The sequence below is a fragment of the Alosa pseudoharengus genome, unplaced genomic scaffold (assembly GCF_046254945.1).
Source record: "Alosa pseudoharengus isolate Yale_2024_CS ecotype anadromous, Long Island Sound unplaced genomic scaffold, YU_APseudo_1.1 YU_APseudo_1.1_scf_14, whole genome shotgun sequence".
NCBI lineage: Eukaryota > Metazoa > Chordata > Actinopteri > Clupeiformes > Clupeidae > Alosa > Alosa pseudoharengus.
In genome coordinates, this window is record NW_027468609.1 from 13,174,634 (window position 1) to 13,187,783 (window position 13,150).

General features: G+C 40.3%; 1 protein-coding gene across 1 annotated transcript; it reads right to left on the reverse strand.

Annotated features, from left to right (window-relative positions):
- Positions 1-1,074: 1,074 nt before the first annotated feature.
- On the reverse strand, positions 1,075-11,334 carry swi5 (SWI5 homologous recombination repair protein). The gene is made up of 5 exons (XM_076283213.1): positions 11,139-11,334; positions 10,194-10,242; positions 9,753-9,856; positions 6,412-6,506; positions 1,075-1,211 (listed from the first exon to the last, which is right to left on the reverse strand). The coding sequence occupies exons 1-5, from the start codon at positions 11,225-11,227 to the stop codon at positions 1,147-1,149; spliced, it is 402 nt and encodes a 133-aa protein (XP_076139328.1). The 5' UTR covers positions 11,228-11,334; the 3' UTR covers positions 1,075-1,146.
- Between the last annotated feature and the right edge of the window lie 1,816 nt (positions 11,335-13,150).

Here is a 13,150-nt window from a genome sequence, read left to right on the forward strand (position 1 = left end):
AATAATAATAAAAAAGCTTAATAATTTTGACATTGTAAATGTAGTAGGGTGTAGCTGTAGGTGATACAAAGTAGTTAACGTAGTTAAAATATGCAGGTAGAGGTCTCCTGACATAATTGAGATGAATTATATGGGTACTTTTTCAATACCCCTATTAGTAATCTTAATACTCTTTTAAGTATTTATCTTAATTTGATATATTCAGTCAAACATACACTATCCTATGTCTTCTTAGAGGGTTCATCAAGCATAGATAATGCACTTGTAATAAACATACTAGTAGATGTATAAGATGGAGCTGCAATCTTCTACTCTCAGACACACATACAGTGATATCACTGGTCAAACAGCCATTAATACAATGGTATCTCTGTAATCTACAAAACACAGAAAGAGAAACTACAAAACACACTGTTTATTGATAGAACATAAAACTATATACATTATTATTTTTATAATTATTCTGTGTCAAAACTCCCAATGATAATCTCAAGTAATTCTGAGTGGGGCAGGCACAACTATGAGTCCATATGTACACAGTGGTAACGGGCGAACTCCCTCCCTGACCAAAACCCAGCGCCGCTCTTCAAACATCCTCTAATGCAACGACACTCCTTCCTCTCTTCCTCTACTGAAGCACAATGTGAGGAAGGCCAGGATGGGACAGGGCAAAGTTGACCATTTCAAACTGATCACAAGAGGATGTCCAGAAGCTTCACTCTCACCCCAAAGAAAGTTGACCATTTCAAACTGATCTTGAAGAGGATGTCCAGAAGCTTCAGTCTCATCCCACTCACCCCAATCTCAAACTGAATTATGTCCTGCGAGTCCACTGTCCTATCTGATCTAGTTTTCTGACTGACTGACTGTCCAAACAAACAAACAAAAATAGATTTCCACTTTTCTTAATGCACAACATGAGAGCCTGACGGTAACTTTGAGTGACAATACTGAACTGTTGCCATGCCCACCCGGGCAAAGGGCCCGCCTCTCCTGTTCCAGAGGGATTCCCACTTCCCACTAAGGAATTGTGGGATTATTTGGCCATGTTACAACCCCCCCCCCCCCCCCCCCCCCTCTGGGTGAAAGGAATGGAGTGGGCGATCGCTCGGAGTGTCATCTGTCTCTGCGGTATCCACCACCCCCTCAGTCCTCCAGCTCCAGGTCGAAGAGGCTGTACAAGTCCCGAGTGGTCACTCCTCGCAGGGTGGCTGCACACAAGCAAACAACAGTCTCAGTTGTCTTCACACTGTGAAGGAATGTGTGTGTGTGTGTGTTTACAACTCTGAGACATCTTCTCTGTGTGTGAGTGTGTGTGTGTGTGTTGACAACTCTGAGACATCTTCTCTGTGTGTAAGTGTGTGTGTGTGTGTGTGTGTGTGTGTGTGTGTGTGTTGACACCTCTGAGACATCTTCTCTGTGTGTTGTCCACTGAGAGACATCTTGAGTGTCTGTATGCGTGTTCTCCACACTGACACATCATTTGAATGTCTTAGTGTGAATATCTGTGCATCCACTCCACAAGGCAAGGCTGTAACCATAAAATAGGTATGACGGGGGACATGTCCCCCCAAATACTCAAAATGCCCCCCCCTCCCCCTCCACAAACTGGAAAATGATATGCTAAATGGTTAAAGTTATATCTGACAAATATCTGACAGAGAAAGGGAGTGAAAAGATGAAATGGATCTTAGTTAAGTGAAGAAACTTGATTACAAAGAACTGGCAGGAAAACACTGATTTGACTTGCACAATGATCTTATCTTGAGCCATCGCTTACTTTATGTGAAAGTTGTACAATACCATGGAATTATAAAATACAGTATTTCTTGAATTTCCCCTAGGGATCAATAAAGTATCTATCTATCTATCTATCAATTGAAAAAAGCAGATGTACAAACTGGTCATTATTTTTGAGAAACTACGCACTGCCTTCTCTCTCCACCTTTCCCTCTCATGTAGCATTTGATCAGAGTTCTTTTTAAGTTAAACTAGGGTAGTGCTTACTAGCTACTACAAACTATTGTTAACTAGAATACATCGTATACAAGTCCGTATAATTTGTGTGTGTGTGTGTGTTTGTTTTTGCCATTTCGCCCAGTTTGAGACATCTCCAGTGTCCCTTACTCATCTACCAACCACTTGATGTATGAATGTGTGTGTGCAACTATGTGTGTGTGTGTGTGTATGTGTGTGCATGACCAGGGATGGGCAGTATTTCTGATACATGTACAGTATTTAAAATACGTGCCCCAATTCAGCCCAGAATCAGTCGGGTCCGACAAACTTTTGAATCTGGTCTGACCGATTTGTTTTGTTTAGTTTGAGCAGCCTCACGACAAATGATTAAAAGATGTAATAATCAATATTCCAGCTCCAGTCCAGTCTGATTGGATATCTGGCATGTTAGATTTTTTGTCAGCTGTCTTATGCCACACTCCAGTTGTCTCGTAAAGCGACTTGGAGCTTGGAGTGACGTCATATCCGTGTAAAAACCTGTATTAGTTGTAAGTTCCTGCTTTTAAATTGTTAAATTGAAATTGTTTTCACCTAACAAACCCCATATTTGTTGGCCATTTTTAAAAATGGCTGCCATGGCCCCCAAGGGTCAAACATTTGATGCTTTTATCACAAAGTGATCAATTTCTGTGCTTAACTGCCAAACTATATAGATTTAATAGGCTAAATGTTTGGGATTAAAAAAGTGAGTCCATGCTCCCTTGAAAAAAGTATTTTGAATTTGAGTATTTTCAAAATGCAAAAATGCAGTATTTTATTTTGATATATATTATGGCTACTGTATTTTGTAGTTTATTTTGATACATTTAAGACAAGGGTATTAGGTATTTTATTTTGATGTATTTTTGCCCATCCCTGTGCATAACATGGTCTGAGAGATCACTCCAGTTGCCCACCAGCACATCTCCATGTCTTCATTGCCTCTCTCTCTCTCCACCCCCTGCCCCCCCCACACACACAGCTGTAGTCACGATGCACGAAGCCCCACAGTCAAACAGACCCACAGCAGCCCTGTGAAAGGACTCCTTTATGTCAGATAAGGAAACACACACACACACACACACACACACGCAGGATGGCGCGATATGACCATCATACTCTGAACATTACCCATCCTCGTTGTGGAACAGAACTGGTTGGAGTGGGTCCGATTCTGACCCAATTCATTGTCTGAAAGCGGAATTTGGGTAATCTTTGATTTTGGTCTTTTGTATGTGACACTATCAGTGACTCCTCACTATTGCAGCGTTACTTATAGCGGGTTCCCACACATTTTCATTGACAACATTTCAAAACCTTTCCATGACTTTTCAATGACCCTGAATGACATTTCCATGACTTTTCAATAATTTTGAATTAAATTTCCATGACTTTTCACAGCCTATGAATACAAAGTTTACTTTACACCTAGGGCTGGGATAAACAATTATTTTTTAAACGATTAATTTAGCGATTATTTTTTCGATGCATCGATTAATCTAACGATTAATTTTTTCAGACCGATTAGATTTCGATTCGATTATCGATTATCTCCCCATTAAGATAAAACAACTAGTTTGTATTGTTTTCAGTATAGCACTTTCTCGTGAAATCATTTGACTTCATTTAAGAAAAGTTTATTTTAAGACATCTCATCCGAAAAACAAGCAAATTTTTCTGCCAGTGCGTTAAGCAAATTTGTCCTAAAAACAAGCAAATTTGTCTGCCAGTGCGTTAAGTAAATTTGTTATGATAAGACTCCTTAAAATAAGTCAAAGTCTTCTTAAATTAAGTCAAAATGATCTTTTGAGAGAGCGCTAGGTAAGTCTTTTCATACTAAAAACAATACCAAATAGATTTTTGACCTTATAAGATTAATAACACACTGCAGTGTGCATGTCGAAGACGTTGGGAAGCACACGAAACCCTCCACATGCACGTTGATGACGCAATTCTTGTCAAGTGCCGCATGCTCGGGACACAGATGCAGGAGCATGTCCCGACCTTATCAGTGATGTCCTCTTCCAAAATACACTGCAATGTCTGACCACCACACGGAACCTCAAGCTCAACCTGGGAATTGACCATACCTGATTGGACAGTGTTTTTGTGGGTGCCCCCATCAAGGGCTTGCAGTTTGTCTGGTTATGTTTAGGGTTGGGCACCGAAACACGGTTCTAATATGGCACCGGTGCCGACACAAACGGTAGTAACTGCATCGAATAACAACGTGGATTTCGGTGCCTCATTTCGGTGCTTACATAGCGTTTTTTTTTTTTTTTTTAATACGAGGCATCACTGCATGTCATGCGCCATCTCTAACGTCTTGCTCTGATAGCAACACATCCAGATACAGTTAGCTAACATATGATAAACACTGGATGTATAAACCAGAGGGGTGCACCACATGAGTGGACAGTGTTTGACAGCTTGCGTGAGCCCAAGTAGCTTACTTTAAAGCGATATCGCGAGCTGCTGTCAAAATCTAGCAGTGCGCCTAACTACACACAAGCAAAAGGCTATGAAACAACATCAACAGTAGGCTAACCTAGCCTATATACAATATCCTTGCTAATGCGCTAACTGACATTTATTTGAAATGTTATCAGCAAAGTTGTAAGGTGAAAACTTTATTTCACGGTGTGTTAAACAACATAATGGCATGATATTAATCTTTCATGTGCATGAGGTCCATATAGCATCACAATGAATATGAAGATCATGTTAAAAGTTAGCTTGCAAAAACAAATATGTAGGTTACATACCTGATGTCACTGAGCTGTCAAAGAGGCTACGAAACCATCTCCGTACGTTATCGCTAATTAAACTCAGCTGACTGGTGTTAGCGCATAGCCATAGTTGCTGTTAAAATGCCTTCTACTGGGAATCTTAACACTTCAACACCGACATGTAGCCTAACATGTTCAAAACTACTGCGTGTTATGGGTTAAGACATACAATTTCTTGAAGCATTTGGCAACACACTGAATTAACTGGAAAGTAGAGTACCTGTTAGATTAGCTTGCTTGCAAATGCCGTTGTCCTGGCAGTTTTATGGCAAGCGGTTTTAACATACCTTATGGCAAATCGCCTACACTGGGTAAACTTGAAAGCAGAGCTTACCATTGTGTGTGCATGCATGGCAAGCTGTTTTAACATTTAAATGTATTATTCATAGGAGCAATGAGATATTGATAGTAAATTGAATATAACAGTTCAATTTCATGTTCAAATTTGTCTCATCAATAAAAAAAGCAATTCATGCTTTAGACCATTTTAATTTAAAATATTTTTAAAAAAAGTACCGGTTCAGGCACCGTTTCGGCACCGGCACCGTTTTAAAAGTATCGTTTTAGCACCGGTATCGGATAAAACCCAAACAATACCCAACCCTAGTTATGTTGCTGATCGGATAATAAATAGCCACAGCAATGAAGCGAAACGACCAAAGAATTTGTCGGTATTTGTTGGCACTTGGCAGAGAACACATTTTGAGCCTTCTGGAGGTGTCGTGGGCCTAATTCAATGAAACCAATGAAGGATGCCTGCTTGGTAACCCCAGTGAAATGCTCTTGAAGGCTGTTCTAACAATGATTTGTTAGTGATTTTCTTTTTGATGGTATAGGCTTGGTTGTTGATTGGCCGCTATGTGAAATCCCCTACCTATAGCACTAGGAATCTAACACCTCTACTGTGTATATTTGAAATTTAAGCATGAGTACTAATACTTTCCTTGTACTTGGTTAGGCCAAAGTCCTTTTAGGCAAGTCCCTCCACTCGGCGTTACAAACTAACCCCATGCATTTTGCTGTGTCTCCTCAATAGAAAGTCTCTGGTTAGGCGTGCTGTGCGTTACCTGGAACAATTTCTCTACAGCACGACGCAACTCCCCTGATAGGAGTTCCACTGCAAAATGGGGAAGTAGACTAATTTATCTTATCTACAGCCTCAACTTCATTGTGTGAGTGGTGACATTGAATCTTTATCTTTTCCCATTGTTTGTCAAGTCTTCTAGAACTTGCAATGAGGTAACCTACAGGGTGGTGTCCAAAGTGTAGTCAACTCCCCTACAAAACAAACTGCTTTTGATCCAGTTTACTAATTTTGTGTATGTGGACCATGATAGAACCATATAGGCCTAAATGTAGCAGTTGAATGTAGCTCTGATAGGCTTCATTCAGCTGTCCAGAAACATAAATGTTTTATTTAATTTTTTCAGGCATCCAGTAGTTCCATATATTGTAAAACCACAGGTGCACAGGTGTAAAACCACAGGTGCTACGTTTACAGGAGCAATGCACAACCTTTTCTCTTTGAAGGATACATTGTAAACACGGAAAAACACATTGTGATGCATGGACAAACACACCTACACACACATACACACCAAATTAATCTGTTGTGTTTTCTTACCCAGTTGTCCTAGTAGCGTCTGTCCGATGTCTTTGATATCGTTGTACTCATGCAGCAGGTCAATATGCTGATCCAGCTCCTGAATGTCCATCCCTCTGTATCACAGACGCAAACACACACACACACACACACACACACTCACAGGCTATAATTTCACTCCCCAAGGATGACCAAGGACAGGTTACATGGTGTTGAACTCTCACACAGTGCAGAAAAGGCAGTGCTAGCTTAATCTATTTCCGTCCAACAAAAACGCCTTCATTGGGAATAACCAAAGGTAATTTACAACAGCTGCGCGGTGACTCGGTAATGGGAATAAAATGTATGTGACCAAAGAATAGCTTCTTGTGAGTCATTAGATGAGTCATCCTCTACTACTGTAGCATTACTCTTAAAGCCAGAGGAACTTCATGCAAATGTTTGCCTGAATCCTAAAAGAGTGGCATTCCAAATATGTGGGTTAAGGGTCGTTCACACCAGGAAAGATAACAATAACGGTAACAGCAAAAAAGTATAATTCTAGCTAGGGGTGGGCGATATATCGTCTGCGATAATATCGTGATTGTTGTTTTAACGATGTGCAAATTTACATTATCGAATATTTAAATTACTTATGGGGAAAAAACACTCAAAATCACACATTGAAACCCCATACAGTCACTAAATCCAGGAGGTGTATGCAAGAGAAGCCCCGTTGCAGCGGAGCAAGTGTCACATGATCGCTAGTGGGTCCACGTTGTCACACGCAGGCCTAATGTTTATTTTGTGTAGCGAGATCAAGACAAGCCTACTTGGGATTTTGTGCAGCTACTTCTGTTCACGTAGCATTGATGGGACAGTCACATTTTTCCTACATGGTATTATATGGAGAGAAAACATTTGCCTTTGAGTATTTTAATAGTGAGATGTAAACAAAGAACTCTTCTCATGTAACCCTTTTGTAAATGGACTGAAGTTCGCTCTAAATATCTACGTGTATCGATTATGCTAACCATTAGCATCTCTATGGGATTTCTCCTATACATTAGCCATAAGCTAACGCATTAGTTTCTATTCTGTAACTTGGAATGCTAGCCTACATGATTTCTCCTAAACAAAACATCGAAGGAAATAACTGAAATGTACTCTGTTGGTCTGCTTAGTTTTACAGTGAATCCTAAGTAAAGGTTTTTGAAAGGAGCTTCAGACTTTCTCTTAGGAAACTGTGTATGACTCCTAGTCATCTTCTCTAATGTAGCTGGCTAGACCATGTCATTGCCACACACACAAGTGGTATGGGGGCAAAATTGGAAATGTGTCAGAGTGAATGCATTGTTGATTTGGTTAAAAAGTCACAGGTAATTGGTTATTATTGTATTGATGCTATTCATAAATAATGAGCTGTAAAGTAACTCAGACTTTTAACTTTTACATTTTTTTTTAAAGGATATCGACTAATTATCGTTATCATGAAAATCACAAAAAATATCGAGAATTATTTTTTGTCCATATCGCCCACCCCTAATTCTAGCTAATATGAATGACAACGTCCAGAAATAAACTTTCAGAGCGATTTTGAGAACGATAAAAAGCTGACAGCCGATCAGAATCCATCACACTCATGAACACGTGGAGACTTTTCTTATCGTTGGTCAGAGTGGACACTAATTTAGTTAAAGTGACAGTTATCTTTATAGTTATATAGTTATCGTTTTTGGTGTGAACAGCGTTTTAGCGACAATCCAAAGTAAGTTAACTCAGAGTGAATCATAAACCTTCTTATAGAAGAGCCATATTGCTGCATTTTCTTTATTTACAAAAAAAAGTCATTTTTCAAAGGTCTTTTTTTTAGGAGGTTTGCCACTTATTCTCAGTTTACTTACCTAGGTTTGACACTAAAATGACACTTAGAACCCCACCTTGGGCACACCGAGACAGTTTGTCTCCTGCCTTCAATGGTCACTGTACATGAAATATAACTGGCAGGCAAAGATGCCTGTCAGATGGTGTTGAAATTTTAGTCCCTGATTGCAGAGCCCAGGGGACAATTCTCAAAGCATATCACTTTCATGACCTCAGTCAGGAATTACAGGCAGCTATCTTAAAGCAACAGTATGCAGGTTTTATTTGCCTTCACAGGCAACTCATTTATCTGCAAATTCATTTTGATAAATAGGTTGATATACAGTAGTGTGGCATATGATGAAGTCAAGGACAGATATACATATTTGTGCAAAAAACAAAAACAGAGCGTTTATCTACTGATATTGTAAGTCTGTCATTAATTATGAAGAAAATGAACCCAGAGGAATGACCTGGGGTCACATTGAAACTTTAAATGTCTGCTTCAGCAGGGGCGGAACACGCGCGCACACACACACACACACACACACACACACGTACACACACTTCAGTGGGGGAGGTGGAACAGCAGTAACGTCACAGCCTGACAGACTAGGTTTCATTCCAGAACCCCATTTATTATTTTTCCACTGGCAGAGAACCGGTTCCATCCCCGTTCACAAACTAATAAAACCGACAAAACAAAAAAACAGTTTCGACCAAACAAAAACCAGTTCAAGAACCTGTTCTCTGGTCAAAAAATGTCAGTGCTGCTTTGCAAAAAAGTGTTTGCTAAATACCACTTAACTTTAACTTAAAGGAACACGCCACCGTTTTATAAAATTGGGTTATTCACCGTCTCCCCTAGAGTTAGAAAAACTTTTTTTGTGTCTGCATGCATTATCGTAGTCTGGTAGCGCCCCCGCTAGGTTAGCTTAGCATAGTGAATGGAATCCTTTGTAGCCAGATAGTACGTCGTGAATAAAAGTGAGCAACAAAAAAAAAATCCCTAATTACTTCTTGTGGCCCCCGTCTTCACAACGAGTACAAATGGCAATGCAGATTAAGACGAGGTGATTTCCTAGGCAGGTACTGACTTGGGACTATATTGGGACGAAGCACAGGCGAAGCACTGCTACTTGGGCGCAGAGATATCATGCAACACATCAGTACTTTTCTCACTCGCTGCAGCAGGAACAATCTCTGTGGCCAAGTACTGTAGCCTGTGCTGACACCAAACACAGACTACATAGTGAGCCAATGGGAAAGAAAGATTTGATTTTTTTCTCCGTAGTAAATCTGATGTTGTATAAAATTGCAACCTACAGAAGCGCGCACGCGTGCGCACGCACGCACACACACACACACACACACACACACACACACACACACACACACACACACACACACACACACACACACACACACACACACACACACACACACACACACACACACACACACACACACACACACACACACACACACACCACAGATTTACACTTGTGTGTGTTCCTCACTCATTCTGCAGGAGGGCGATCTGGGAGTCCAGCTCATCTTTCTTCCTCTTCAGCTCCTCTATCTCTCTCTCTGGCGAGGCCTGGGAGGCAGACGCACCCTGCACCTGAGTGTGTGTGTGTGTGTGTGTGTGTGGGGTGTGTGGGGTGGGGGGGTGGGGTGCACAGAGATCATTATACAAAGTAATACAAGGACGTCTTTCTAATATAAACACACAAAACACACAAACGGGTAGGTTCGATATCTGGAAATGATTACAACACATTCAAAACAAAGACAATAAGACAATAAGTGGATTTTCCAGACTGACCCAGTATTGACAGACTGCAGAATTATGATCACATTATGGCGCAAAACGCTTCAGCAATTTTGAGCATAAGTAGAGGATGAGCATAAGTAGCCATTATGATGATTTAGTGAAGGGTGGAAATAGATTGTCTTACAGGAGATTTAAAACTTGAATTGACTCTTCTTCCTCCAGAACATGGTGTCCTGAAAGAAACACAGAAATCCAGGGTCAGGTTTACTCATGGGGGGGTTTCAAACACATCAAGTTATTCCTCTAGGCCAGTGTTTGTCATAGTGTGGTCCGGAGACCACTGGTGGTCCGCAAGCTATCCCAAGTGGTCCGTGAGCAGACGTGGTAAAATATAATATAGATGAGTTGTTTGCAATATTGAACCAACACTGCCTATGTAAGCTACGCCAGTTTAAATCGTATGAATCCGCTGCAATAATCAGTGCAAAGACAATAAGCAAGGTTGTTCAGTGAGTAGGATTATTGTGTAATATACTGTTGAAATAGGTGTACTGTTTTTTTTTTTTTTTTTTAATCTAGGTGGTCCGTGAGGTTATTTTTTATTGGTTAAGTGGTCCTTGGTCTGAAAAAGTTTGAGAAACACTACTCTAGGCTACAGATGATTTTGCAAGTCCGACCTATCCTACAGTGATCATCTGATGAAGGTTGTGTCACAAGTCTGTTTTAGGAAATCAACAGTAGCCTAAAGGTCAAACGTTACAAGACAGCAAACGCCAATGCCGGGTGAACAGGGTGAGAGGGCATTCAGGAGCTAGACTGCTTAAAGAAATTTCACTAACTTCATTCATACATGCATTCACCTCAGTCAGGTTACATTGAAACGCTTACAGAAATGACAACATTGCATACCTGTGTTTTATTCTTTCAAATCAATCACATTACCAATTAAAGCAACGTATGCTATTTTTACATTACAGAAGTAACGTTGACGAACTAAAACTCGACAACAGGACAATTTGGTTTTGGCATGGCCCTTGATGTCGTGTATAGAATCACTACAGTAGCAGACAGATCTGAGGTAATGTGTTAGCTTTAGGCCTGTATTGTCAATGAACTAGCCGTAAGGTACCTTCTCAGAGTGTTTCGAGACGTTAATCCCCCTCGTCTTGGCGTAACATTACATTTCGCTGTCAGTTCTTGTCGGCTCTCTGACTCCATTGAACAGATGTTACCACATTTCGTAACAGAATAGTGAGTTTGAATAACTATTTTCCTAGTCTACCGCTAGTGGCTTCAAAATAATACAGTTGTAGGCAGGCAGGCTACCAGAGTTGTACACACGCACACACATACAAACTCCCGCCTATTCAGAACACTCGACTTTTAATTGGTGCATTTACATAGGAAGTAGAACTCGATTGGTTTATTCTAAAAGATAAAGCGGAAGTTCTTCTTCTTCTTCTTCTTCTTGTTTTTATGGCGGTTGGCAAACAACGTCTGGTTGCATTACCGCCACCTTCTGAAATGGAGTGTGGGTCTGAATAAATTATTTCCCTACACTTAAATTATCTTTATTAAACCTGTTCTTCTAAAAAAGGAAAATAAAAACCCAAAACAAAAATCACCAGAATTCCTTAGCAAAATATCCCTTACTTTCAAAGGTATCTCTTCATCTTCTAGCTGCTGGATTAACTGTTGTCTCTCATTACTATATCTAGTACATTCTTCAATAGCATGTTCTATGGTATCCTGTGTGTTACATACACTACACCTCCCATCAGCATGTTTTTTCATTAAAAATAATGTACTGTTTAAGCCTGTGTGCCCAAATCTCATTCTTGAAATGATGTTCTCCTCCTGTGTATTTCTGCAAGTACTTCTACTCACCCCCACTCTTTTTTGGATATTATATAGTCTCCTACCAGTCTGACCATTATCCCACAAAGCGGAAGTTAATGTGAACTTCCCATCATAGACATTAAAATAACTCCCCTGACTGAATACCTACTCAATGAAGTTTTCGATGAGCCTTCACGACTATCACAGTCAATTATGTTTTATTGAAATCAAGATATGTTTTTAATAGCCTTTGGGTGACTAATTTCACCGGTGCATAAAAAATATATACATACAGAACAGTTTTGCCTTTTTAACCCAACAGATGGCGCTACAAACCTGCTATTTCAAAACGCTAAATTGACTCACCCAGTCATTGGAGTAAAGAATTGTAGGCCTGCCACATTCATGACCCAGTGCACACATTGAGATACAATATTTTGCTTACACTTTGAACAAGGATATACTATTTGTAGTTAATAACTACAACATTATAATGTTTTCTACTTGTCCTACAACATTCCTACAACTTCCTAACTTATGATGCTTTCTACTTGTTTTTACGCCTAGTGTATTCCATTTGCCTGTGAAACTCTTAATCTGATATCCATGTAATTATTAACTCTTTAAGGTTCTTTAAATGGCTTGTCAGAAACAACATAACAAAACAGCTAATCCATTTTGTACAAAGCTTGGCCAATCTTGATAATGACAACATTTCCATGCAATGAACTGCACTGTTCTGTAGGCCTACCTTTCAATACTTATTGGATCACATTTCATGTATGCCGATATAAACTGAATATGGGAATGAGATGTCCTTGGAGTATTATATTTGCATGAGGTTGCTGTACGCCCATCATGTAATATAACACTAATAGTGTCATTCATGAACCTCTCTCCTTCTTTATTGCACTGCTCTGCATAGTCCTGAGGCTCATCCTTACTGTCCGGCTGCTGCCTGTCGCATCTCCTCAATAACAGGTGCAATTCGAGAATGACGCTGCATGCCGAGCTCTCAGTTAGTCAGTCAGTCAGTCAGTCAGTCAATAAGGACAGAGCCACATGCTGAATGAAAAAAATATAGCCCTGTGCAGAGATGGAGAGGGTGGGTGGGAGTGGGTGGAGGGACGAGATTGGGTGGGGGGAGGGATGGGGTTGAAGCAGCGGGATGAATGAATCACCCAAGCAGAAGATAAAAGGTGTACTGAGGACAACAGGCGGACTCAGGTTGGGATGGGAAAACTTCACGTCCCGTTAACCACACTCACAGGGGTGTATACGCAGGCATAAGTGCATGCTGCC